General features: G+C 33.2%; 2 protein-coding genes across 2 annotated transcripts; both read right to left on the bottom strand.

The window, feature by feature from the left end:
* Positions 1-840: 840 nt before the first annotated feature.
* Positions 841-2,315, bottom strand: LOC110719721 (dehydrodolichyl diphosphate synthase 4-like). Its single transcript, XM_021898710.1, has 5 exons — positions 2,127-2,315; positions 1,485-1,543; positions 1,312-1,369; positions 1,101-1,147; positions 841-1,012 (listed from the first exon to the last, which is right to left on the bottom strand). Exons 1-5 carry the CDS (start codon positions 2,313-2,315, stop codon positions 841-843), a joined length of 525 nt encoding a protein of 174 aa, XP_021754402.1.
* Positions 2,316-3,350: 1,035 nt separating this feature from the next.
* Positions 3,351-10,675, bottom strand: LOC110719318 (probable envelope ADP,ATP carrier protein, chloroplastic). The gene is made up of 10 exons (XM_021898214.1): positions 10,033-10,675; positions 8,211-8,267; positions 6,425-6,487; positions 6,221-6,277; positions 6,057-6,140; positions 5,691-5,759; positions 5,497-5,609; positions 5,226-5,395; positions 4,477-4,555; positions 3,351-3,866 (listed from the first exon to the last, which is right to left on the bottom strand). Exons 1-10 carry the CDS (start codon positions 10,363-10,365, stop codon positions 3,752-3,754), a joined length of 1,140 nt encoding a protein of 379 aa, XP_021753906.1. The 5' UTR covers positions 10,366-10,675; the 3' UTR covers positions 3,351-3,751.
* Positions 10,676-11,079: the final 404 nt, after the last annotated feature.

Here is an 11,079-nt window from a genome sequence, read left to right as displayed (position 1 = left end):
AAAAATGATGCCAAACAAGCCCTTAATTTGTTTTTGGGTATTTAACCACCTTTAAAAAGATAATAATATACTTTGTAGCTATTAAATCCACTTAATGGTTTCCAATAATGGAACCTACTTTTCCATCCAAAAAAATCTCAATTTGCTAGAAAATTGCTCAGTTAAGAATTCGAATCGAGTTCGGAATTATAAAAAAAAAGACCTCGTTTTACGAGCTAAAAAATGTAAAGAGGAAGGGAAAAAAATATTAAAAACGATAAATTATAAAATTTGCGTATCTAAAACTCTAACAGCATAAGAAATCCCAGTTTTACCCATATTAATTAATGTTGACCAAGTTTTATCGAAAAGATATCAAAGATACTTATCATGAATAACTTGTGAGAGAGATTGAATTTTCAAATACTGTGTTCTGTGTACAAGTTGTTACTAGAATAAGAAAATATGAATACTAACGTATGATTTATCAGTCTAATAATTTAATGTCACATTACTTTATTGTGAGAATTTGTGATTTGTAAAATAACAATTATGTATACAATATACATAAATTTGAACATGTATTGTAATATTTGTACTAACTATGTTCAAAGCATCTCCCCCTTTTCTGAAACGAACGTAATGCCTCTATAAACTCATCTTTTCCAAAATCAGGCCAATGTGTATTGGTGAAGTACATATCACTATAAGCACATTGCCAAAGATAGTAATTACTAATCTTGTCGCTTGTTCGAATGAGAAAATCAGGAGCTGGAATGTCCATAACCTTGGTTCGAAGATGTTGCTCTAACAAAGACTTGGTTATATCGTCGGGTTGAAGAAGTCCATCCTTAACTTTCATTACAATGTTTGACAAGCATGATTTATATCATTCTGGCCACTGTTATTCATTTCTAAAATCAGATGACTTTCAATGCTGTCTTTTGTTTCTTCTTCAATTTGTTCAATTAGTTCTTGTAAGGAATTGGGTAGTAAAGATGTATCACCAATCACTGAAACTCGTCCTCCATAACTGTAAATGACACAATATTATAAGTATGTCGTACAATCACATTCTAAGAATATTCATACAATAGTTTAATAATTCATTAATTTTATACCATACAGCTCGAAAATGACATGACTCGAAAAACGCCCTAAATTGAACCTGATCCAGACATAACAGGCCAGCATTAAACCTAAACCCATATAAACAACCCGACCTAACTTGGAACGACTCAAGTGAACTCTACTTGCATGATCCCTAGCCGTTTGCCAACTATATTTGAAATGATACTTTCAAATAAACATAGTTGTGCCCTTATTGTATACCCTTTGAGCTATCAACTTTCCTTTAATCATGTTTCCTTTTGAAAAACTTAGGTTACTCCTTAAAAACAATGTCTAATAAAAACTACTTCAGCTTATAATCTAATTTACAATGTTCACTAATCAGAATAACTTATACTATACTTCAAATAATTGCACTTAAGAGGTTCTCATACCTACGAGAAATGCGTATTAGGTAATGCTCCAAAACCTCGAGCAGGAAATCAAGCTCTACCTACATTAAATCAACAAAAAGAAAATGTTATTAGTTAGTACAATACATGTTTGACTTCACAATCGTAATTAAGTTTTTTCTTTGGAAAACAAAATTGATTAACCCATTTACTTCAATAATGGTTCTCAAAGTAACAAGTTCCTAATGTATAATTATTTTGCACTTCAATTCAATACTAGCTCTGTAACACCTTACATGTATAGTACTAGTATATGACTAATAATGATCAATTAATCATCAATTTTCAATATAATATAATAAAAGACGAACAAATTAAATTGATGCAGGACTGACAAGCATAAATCTTGGAATAATAACATTCGAAACTATAAAAATCGGTAAATACTTACCTTTGGGAAAATTATAACAACAATTGAAATATAGCGAAATTCATTATATCAAATCAACGCTACTCTTTCAATAAAAATAACAATTGATAAAGTGCAACCGACATAGTACTTTAAGTATATGGGAATAAACTTACCTTTGGGCAAAGCCAATTCTCGGAAGAGAACGCAAAAACGGAGACAATTGGAATTTTCTAACTACAACATAATGAAAGAAAGGCTTCTAAATTCCTTACTCCATGAAGATAACCATCAATAGGGCTAAGGCCACTTTGCATAGCCAACCTCCGATTGCCATCCAATATCACTGCCAAGTGTCGTGGCATCAACTCGTGTCGAAGCTCCTTTGGCAGCTCCTCGTTGCCATCCGTATTAGCCTTATCATCCTTGAATGGCATTAAAATCAAACTAGGGCTTTTTTCCATGATCACCGACCAAAGCTTTTGTAAGATACTCGTTTCTTTCATTATTTCTAATTAGGGTTTTTGGTTTCCTCTTTGGTTGTGTACTTCTAAGGTAATCACATACATGTATTTATATAGTCATTCATGGATTCAAATATATTTATATATAATCATGCATGTCCTGCATGGTTATATATTATAATCTGCATGCAAGAATATACATGCGCTTATTACGCATATATGCATGATTATAATATACATATGATCATGCAAAACATGTATAATTACTAGCTGTTTTATGAGATTATAATTATAATATTTCACTTGACACTTAATCTAGTTGACCGTTAGTTAGAGCTTAGACATAAGACGTGCCATTACAGTGCATCAAGCTAAGTTCGAATTGATTTGCATTGTCAACAACATAGGGCAATAATCATACATACACGTTATTGGTACATTATAATATACAAGTGTACGCGATTAAATGAAATACATTCAAAGATACGTATACAATATACAAATGTAGCATATACATTGATTGACAAATATATGATAAAATTATGCAGAGCTTTGTGTATTTTAATGCTATCTATAGCAAGATAATTATCTTCGAGGAACTTAATATGGGCTATAGAGTAAGTTGGTTGAAACTTTATGTCAGTATGAAATGTATTTTCGCCCTCTTTCTTTGTTATCATTTTGCACTTAATTGTCCATTAAGTTCATGAAATCAAAGCATGCAGTCCGATATTCTTGAGGTGGGTGTATCATTTGGAGAGACATATGGGGGTTTTTAAAAGGAGCATTTTTCAAAAGCTAGCTCAATATGACAATATGAACCCCCTTTTATGTAGTTCTAACATATTCACTACTTCTACTGAAAGGAATTTTAGAAAAATTATTGACTGTTTAGACTATTTTTTTATTTAGGGTTAACAATACTTCATTTAGCGCTGATTAAAAAAAAAATCTGACTCAACTTGATTTTTAGCCTATAAAAACTCGAACTTTAAGGTATTTTCCCTTTTTTTTGGAATTTAGAAAAGAGTCTTTTCAGATGAATGTAAATGATTAGGTGTTTGATAGTATGAAATAATACAACCAATTTAAGCTTTAATCTCGGGAAGGAGAGGCTACATAAACAACATTTCTTTTAGTACAAAATAATGTTGCTTGCGTAGTTGCATTTCACTAATAAAATTGCAAGAAAACTTCATAAGACTCCTAACTCATTTACTATGACGTGCCTGTTGGATTCTACAGAGGAATTTCCTATGATTTTCCCTAGTCCCTACTTAGACCAAAATGGAAGAAACCTTTTGCACAATCTACATTAACAACGCAAGATGGGCTCACGACCTGTCCTAGTACTGCACTACGTGTAATACTGGCGAAAAAATTATCCACAAAAAAAATAGCTACAAAATTGGTACTGAGACTATGCTAGCAAACGTTCAATGAACTGAGCTTGCTTTTGCCTCCTTACGGTTTCCCTCAACAATACTCTGAAACTCTTTCTCACTTGCAGCAACTAGACTCTTGACAGTATCAAAGGCGGTCAGCCGAATACTGCAACCAGAAAACATTAGGATATTGTCAACATTTTGTAGGGGAGCCAGAGTAACTGATCTCAAATTTAATCAATCCCAGATATGAGTTAGCAGTGCAAAGCTGGGAGATTCCAGCTAATAAAATAGAATACCCAAATTCTACACAAGCCAGAGAACCACATGTCCACATTTCACAAGTTTAAATGCACAAAAAAAGACAGAACTAACGACCTGCTTGGAGGGTTAACAGATGGTGAAAATGATGGTGGATTCGTATGCAATTCTGTAAAGAAAGTCCCATGCCAATGTCCATGGTAATGCTCATCAATTCCACCGCCAAACATCTATTTTTTTTAATTTCCATTTTCATCTATTACCACTTATAGAGGAGGTATTGAGTGGTAACGAAAATTTACGAGGGAAATATAAGCACATATTTGGGAATGAAGTTCTATTGCCATGAAGATAGGCAAAGGACTTTCTTTTTTAAAAAATGCATTCAAATTCATTACCAATACTGCTACAAAACAGGCCGCATGGGTTTTTTTGCTACGAGGTAGATGCATTTCGAGGAGATGTTGAGTGCAACTCAAAAGGAAGCAGATGATGGGCCATAGGTTAAGACATACCTGCTGTTTGGTAAGTTTTTCAAAGCATTGGGGACAAAACCTCTATAGAGTCCAACCCAGCCATCACGCTCCAATATTCCTTCATAATGCAAAGAAATCGAAGAGTATCAATTGGGGCAGTAATATTAACAAAAATGAGGAAAATAGCTAATAAATAGTAGTACTTAGCATTAGTGACAAGATGGACACTACATAATAGATTTTAAACGAGTCAGCAGGATGGTAAACTTAATTTGTTTCTGGATAATCAAACTAAGTTTCACCTGCAACTCTGCAAGTTCTCAAGTAGATTAATAAAACAAATCATGGTCATAGTATTGCATCAACCAATGAACATAGATTACTTTTCCATTACAGACAACAGAAAATCAGAAACTTTGGAGCTACACAACTTGCATAACCTACATCGATTCACATATTAAACATTCAAGCACGTTATATATCACAAGCACATGATAAGAGTTAAGCTCACTGAGTTAATAATCAATATGTAACAAATTCACAGCGGACACAAGCTGAACCGTAAACATATTATCATAATATTTGTTTAACAAACACTCTCATAGGCATGATCATTTCTGATGAAAGTAGTGGACATATAAAGTTATATTCTCCCCAGATCACGTATCAATGCACCTACCAAATTGAGAAACTGCAAGCATATGCCCCACAAATATGACACTTAAATGTCAATAACTGCCTCTATCACAATTGACAGTTTTAATATGTAAAGATATTCAAAAATTCACCTGAAAAGGCATCAAGAACTGAATTGTATGGTGTACCCCTCATTTGCATTTGTCTTCTAATCGTATCCAGAGGATAGCACGTAAGTGTTGCAAGTGTAGCTGACACAAGTGCTGTTACCAAGGATGTTTCAGGCCTGTTCTGGTACTTCTCTGGCAAGGACTTCTTCACCCTGATAGTTCAAAGGAGTGACATCCCATGTTAACCGCAAACTGTGATTTTAATTTCAATCACGAATGCAAAAGGAGAGTACCAGCAAAAGAGTAAGCTCACAAGTCAAAAACGCAAAAATTCACAGCAATGTAAGGTGCTATTCCAATAAGAGAAGGGCCAAGACCATTGTAGAAAGAAGCAATGCCTTCCTCCCTTAGCATGCTTAAGGCTATCTGAAAATTCCATGAATGATTTATATATTTGAAATTTAACCTGCCCCATACAAACGAACACTAATAGCTAAGCAGGCTTACCTGAGACATGGTTCTGTATCCTGGCTCAACTGCTAATCTTAGCCTCAGGACGTCTAGGGGATATGTCACCTAAAAAGAGATATACAAAACCATGTCTTAGTTTGCATAAACGATCCTTTCACAGTACTTCTAAATTTCAAGGAAACAAACTAGTAGCCACAATTCATTTGAGTTCTTGATGCATAATGTCTTCAAAAGTTCATTGTAGATTATATAAATTTATATCTTTACAAGATACATTTAAGGAACACATAGTTCAAAGGGTTATAATAAGACAAGGGGAATATCATTAAGTGAAGAGAATAGGGATATCATTCGAAGACTAGTACATAAAATTTAGAGATCCAAAAACTTAAATTAACTCACAAGGGTTGATGTCATGCCTGCACAGGCACCAGCTGCTAGCCGTCCCAAAACTGATAGTTCCTCATCCTTTCCCCGAAAAAGTTTCTGAAGGACCCAAGTATAAGGTATATCAAGCAATTGAAAAGAGCATTGACTACAACGACCGTGAAAGATTCAAGTATCACCTTGTAGCTCTCATAAGCAAATAGTTGTACTGCACTGTAGGGTATGATCCGTATAACCTGTAAGATATATATATATATATATATATATATATATATATATATATATATATATATATATATATATATATATTTAACTTATTGCATCAGAAAAAGGCAAAGATAGTGATAGGGAAATAAAGCAACAGCTGATTTCAAAGTTTAAACCTGAGGAAGGTTTCCTTTCCAGTATCCTCTAACGCCTTCCTCCTTTCCTATCACAGTTATTGCCTGATGAAGAATACAATTCAGAGAATAAATGAATTAGCAGGCGAGACAAGGTCTCCAGTTCCCCAGAGAAGAAGTATAACTTAAATTATTCAAACTAAAGTCCAACTTTATTTTAAAACATCCCTGTTTCCAATATTGGCCTGGTACAAACCATAATCCACATGTCCAAAAACTTTTTTGTATTAGGATGCACCATATTAGCGCAAACAATATAGTCCCACATTATTAGCTATGAACCTTGTCAAGGCTTCTTTGAATTTCAATTATAGTGGACTAACGATCTAGACATAATGACTCATTCAGTATGTATTCCTTAATTGAGAAGTAATAAAAGTGAGTTGCATACAGAATTAAGGAACAAATGGAAACCTCTCCTTTATTGTCGGGGTAACTCAGGTAAGGCCAAAAGGGCATAATGATGTAAACCATTATACATTCAACCTCTCTTAGCCCATCGAAAGCATAAGCAACTTTTGAGGCATTAAGATGAGTTAGTATTCTAAGTCAAAAAATCTCTAAAACAAATGAAGTTACTTAAGCTACATGGAAGTTGTCTCTCTATACTGCAGTATCTTTGTCAATCTGTACGGCTGGAAGGTAAATAACATATTACATATTAAAGGCTGAAGCTTCAAACAAAAATAACTTTGTGCAGATCCTCATTAGTCATTACTTAGAGAGAATGGATTGAAAGGGATAGAACCGCAGTTGTCAGGTAAAAATTATCCTCTGTCTTCCACACACAACACAAGCAATCAAGATAATCAGATACAGGCACTTTATGATCCAAATGCACCCACTATAACTACAGAGTACTATGAGACCAATTGCTTAGAGTCCTAAGAATATTTCTTTCAAATCAGCTGACTAATTTCCTTTTTATGCAAGTATCTTAAAGCAGTTTGTATATGGGACAAAATTCTCATCCAAACAATCGTTTATGAGAATTCTAAGGGATGAAACTCTCATCCCAACCCTCAACCAAAACAAGATGTATTGCAGACAAAAATCAAGAGGAACAAGACAGTCCAAATTAGAAATTTAGCAAACATGTTGAAGAATCTAACATCGAATTTCCTAAACTTGGCCTTCTTTCTAAATGAACTCAGCCTAAGGTCAACCAACACAAAGCCGTGGAGGTGTCCACACTCCACAAATGATCTAAGAAAGCTGACAGATTCCTTGAATTGTATACATAAGCCAAAACAGCAATTCTTAATGCATGACTCTATTGCAAATTGAAAGGTTCACAAATAGCAGTTAAACAAGCTCAAGAAGAGTTAAATTGCTATCAAATTATAATTAACATATCATAAAATTAAAGTGGATGCACAGGTCTACGTGCTGGATAATGGACACTGTGTCTAGAAAAGGAAAAGGAAGAGAAACATAATTTCATGAGCAGCTTGTCCAACTCTTTTCAACTTCAAGGACCCAGCCAATGAAATTACAATTTACAAATGTCTATAAAAAGACTGAACGTGTACTCTTGTACAATGCACTAGTTCGAGAATTCTATCAGCCACATGCCAGTTTATATTGCCAAAATAAGCCTATCATTAACATATAAAAAAAAATGCTATACTTTTCTCTAGCAGAATGCCTCTGAAAACCATACTAAGAAATGAAGGCTTAACCAAACGGAAAGCTCTTAGTATAAACACTACACTGAGTAAAACTGAGCAAAAATAGGGCTATAAAAATATAATAAAAGGAGACAAACCTCAAGAAATCCCATAGCCTTTTTTGCACTTTCTTGGCCTACTCGCACCCCATGAGTCTGCAAGGCATATAGGAAGGTTAACAGCATTTGTGAGCTAATTAGCATTTTAGTAATCAAATAATTAAATTTCAACCATTAATGAATGTAAATCAATAAAGATATAATTCATTGCTGAAACACAAATTGATAGTGCAACTAATTACCAACATTTTCCTCGTCTATTGTGCTCATTTTATAAATTCCTCACCAATAGTCAGGTATTTTACAGCATAATCTTTTTTCTGATCACCGTTAATTACAATTTATTAATAATATTGTCATATTTTCTTTCCAATAACACTTTCCATTGCTATCTAATGTATTTGACAAAAGTTCATTCACATTTCACAAGAGGTACAGATCACTAGATAAAACATTTAATAGGATTGTGGACTGAGGTGTTGTTGATTCAGATTTTACTAAACGTATACAATTATACATAGGAAGCAGAACGGGGGCTCATGAAACTACTTAATTGAAAGCAACGATAATACATGTTAAACATCAAAATCGCACAAAAAGGATGATTTAAACATATATATTCTATTCTGAACAGGCTGTTCATTAGGAAAATGGCAAGATTAGTTTACAATCAAATCCAAATATTTATTAATAACTGCGTATATAATCTGAGCAATAAGATATTGCCATGCCCTCACGTAACACCTACCATTAGTCCATTATCCCCACGAGATTAAATAAATAAATAAATGAATAGAATGGGCCCAAAGAACGGCCACAAGGCACACCTACCATTAGATCATACTTCATATATTCTTATTGTATCATGAAGGTGGCAGGTCAGAGGCATGCCACATTTAAAAAAAAAAAAAAAAAAACAGCCAAATTCTAGCAAATTGTCAAGAACTTAGAACAGAATTTTCTTTTAATCCAGAATTGAGAGTGTCCATTGAACCCCAAACTATTTTAATGCTCATTCAGATAGCTTATTGGAACATCCAACAGATAGACCCGGGTGCATAATACATTTAACAACAATTTCAAGCAGTTCGCTTCGATAAAACGTATAATTATTTATAATTTTCCTTAAGTCAACAAGTGAAACAGCCAAAGATTAATTTACAATTAATTTAAATACTTGAATATAATTTTCAATCAATGTACTGTACAACTTTCAGATTAACAACTATCTTGAATATTTATGCAGTTATGATATCATATACTCCAAACATAAACTATCTTTTTAAAAAAAAAAAAAAAATTTAAGGCACCGACAAAAAACAAACCAAATTTCCCATTGCAAGCTACAGCTACAATTCCAAAAATAAATTAATTAATAAATAAAAAGCCATTCTCAGGCAAACAAGATTATATTCTGACAAGCCACTATATTATTACCAAAGATTATCACAATTTAATTCCATTTTTACTTTGATGAATTTCATGTAGTATACCCTAGATGAATTACAGAACAAAATTTCAGATAATTAAACCAAAATTCTCAAGCTGGTCAGTGCGACCAGAATTCTGACGTGAGTCACAAACTCACAATCGATAAAAATATGTAAAAAAAAATTTACCAAAATCCAAAAAAATATTACAAGATAAAATAGAAAATGAAAGATTACAAAAATAAAAACAAGCTAAAATGATAAACAAAATTAACAAACTAATTATTTTTTTTTTTTTTTAAAAAAAAAAAAACTTAGAAATTTTTTGGCCTGGTGAGTCATTTGACCACAGCACAAGCCAAGTCCGCCCTGAGCTGGTACAATTTCTAGCCAAATTCCCCAATTTTCAAAAAATAAAAACAAGAAATAACCTGCATAAGAAGCTTAATTCGATCAAGCGGAGCAGTGAAAGTCTTAGCAGCAGCGCCAGCAATAGCGCCGGCGGCGAAAAGCGCAGCGTCTCTAGGAACAAGCGCAAGCAACGCGAGAGGGTGTTCGAGCAACTGGGTAGTAGTGGGTTCAAATTCTCTCTCCTCTTTCTTGGCCGCCATTGAAAGACAAGCAAAACCATAGTTGAAACATTTGGGTTTGGAATGGGGGTGTTTAAAATTAGCCATTTCGATTGGAGAAGAAGTGACATTGCAAGTTTCAAGGCCTGGAATTGCTCGGTAGGTTACAATGGCTTGATTTCGATTTGATTTCATTTTTGATATGGGGGTGTTGTTGAAATTCTTGGGATTTTGGAAATTTTGGGAGAAAGAAGAAGGGTGAGAGTGAAGATAAGGTAAGGGAAGAGTTGTTTGTTAGAAGGGAGGGAAGAGTGGAGAAAGAGAGGGAAAGATGTCAGATTTTGGGGGGTTTTACATTTCTTTTATTAGAGGGGAGGAGAGGAGGGAGAAGAATGGGCATGGGCCGAGCCGGCACGATTGTCATTTGAGTCACCGGTCGTGCCCATTTGACAATAAGTCTTGGCTGCATTATGTTCTAGCTGTACCATTGTCTATAAAATAAACATGTAGTAAAAAAATAAAAATGAACATTCAGTAATAATAAATGAACATTTAGTATTTAAAAAGTGAACATGTTAAAAAAACATTATCAATTAATATATTAAAAATGAACATGATAAAAAATGAACACTTCAAAAATAATTATGAATATTTAGTAAAAATAATTATGACACTTAAAAAAAATAAAAAAATAAAAAGAACATTTAATAATAAAAAATGGACACTTCAAAAATAATTATGAACATTAGTATATTAATTAAAAATGAACATTTATCATACAATCATAAAATAGCTAGACCACACCTAATACAATGAACATTTCATAAAAATATATGAACACATTAAATAAAATGAACATTAATATAAAAAAATGAACACATCAAAAAAATTATGAACATTCGTAAATTA

This window comes from Chenopodium quinoa, unplaced genomic scaffold (genome assembly GCF_001683475.1).
Source record: "Chenopodium quinoa cultivar QQ74 unplaced genomic scaffold, ASM168347v1, whole genome shotgun sequence".
Lineage (NCBI taxonomy): Eukaryota > Viridiplantae > Streptophyta > Magnoliopsida > Caryophyllales > Amaranthaceae > Chenopodium > Chenopodium quinoa.
Note: the sequence above shows the minus strand (reverse complement) of the source record. Positions and strands in the feature narration are given on the sequence as shown.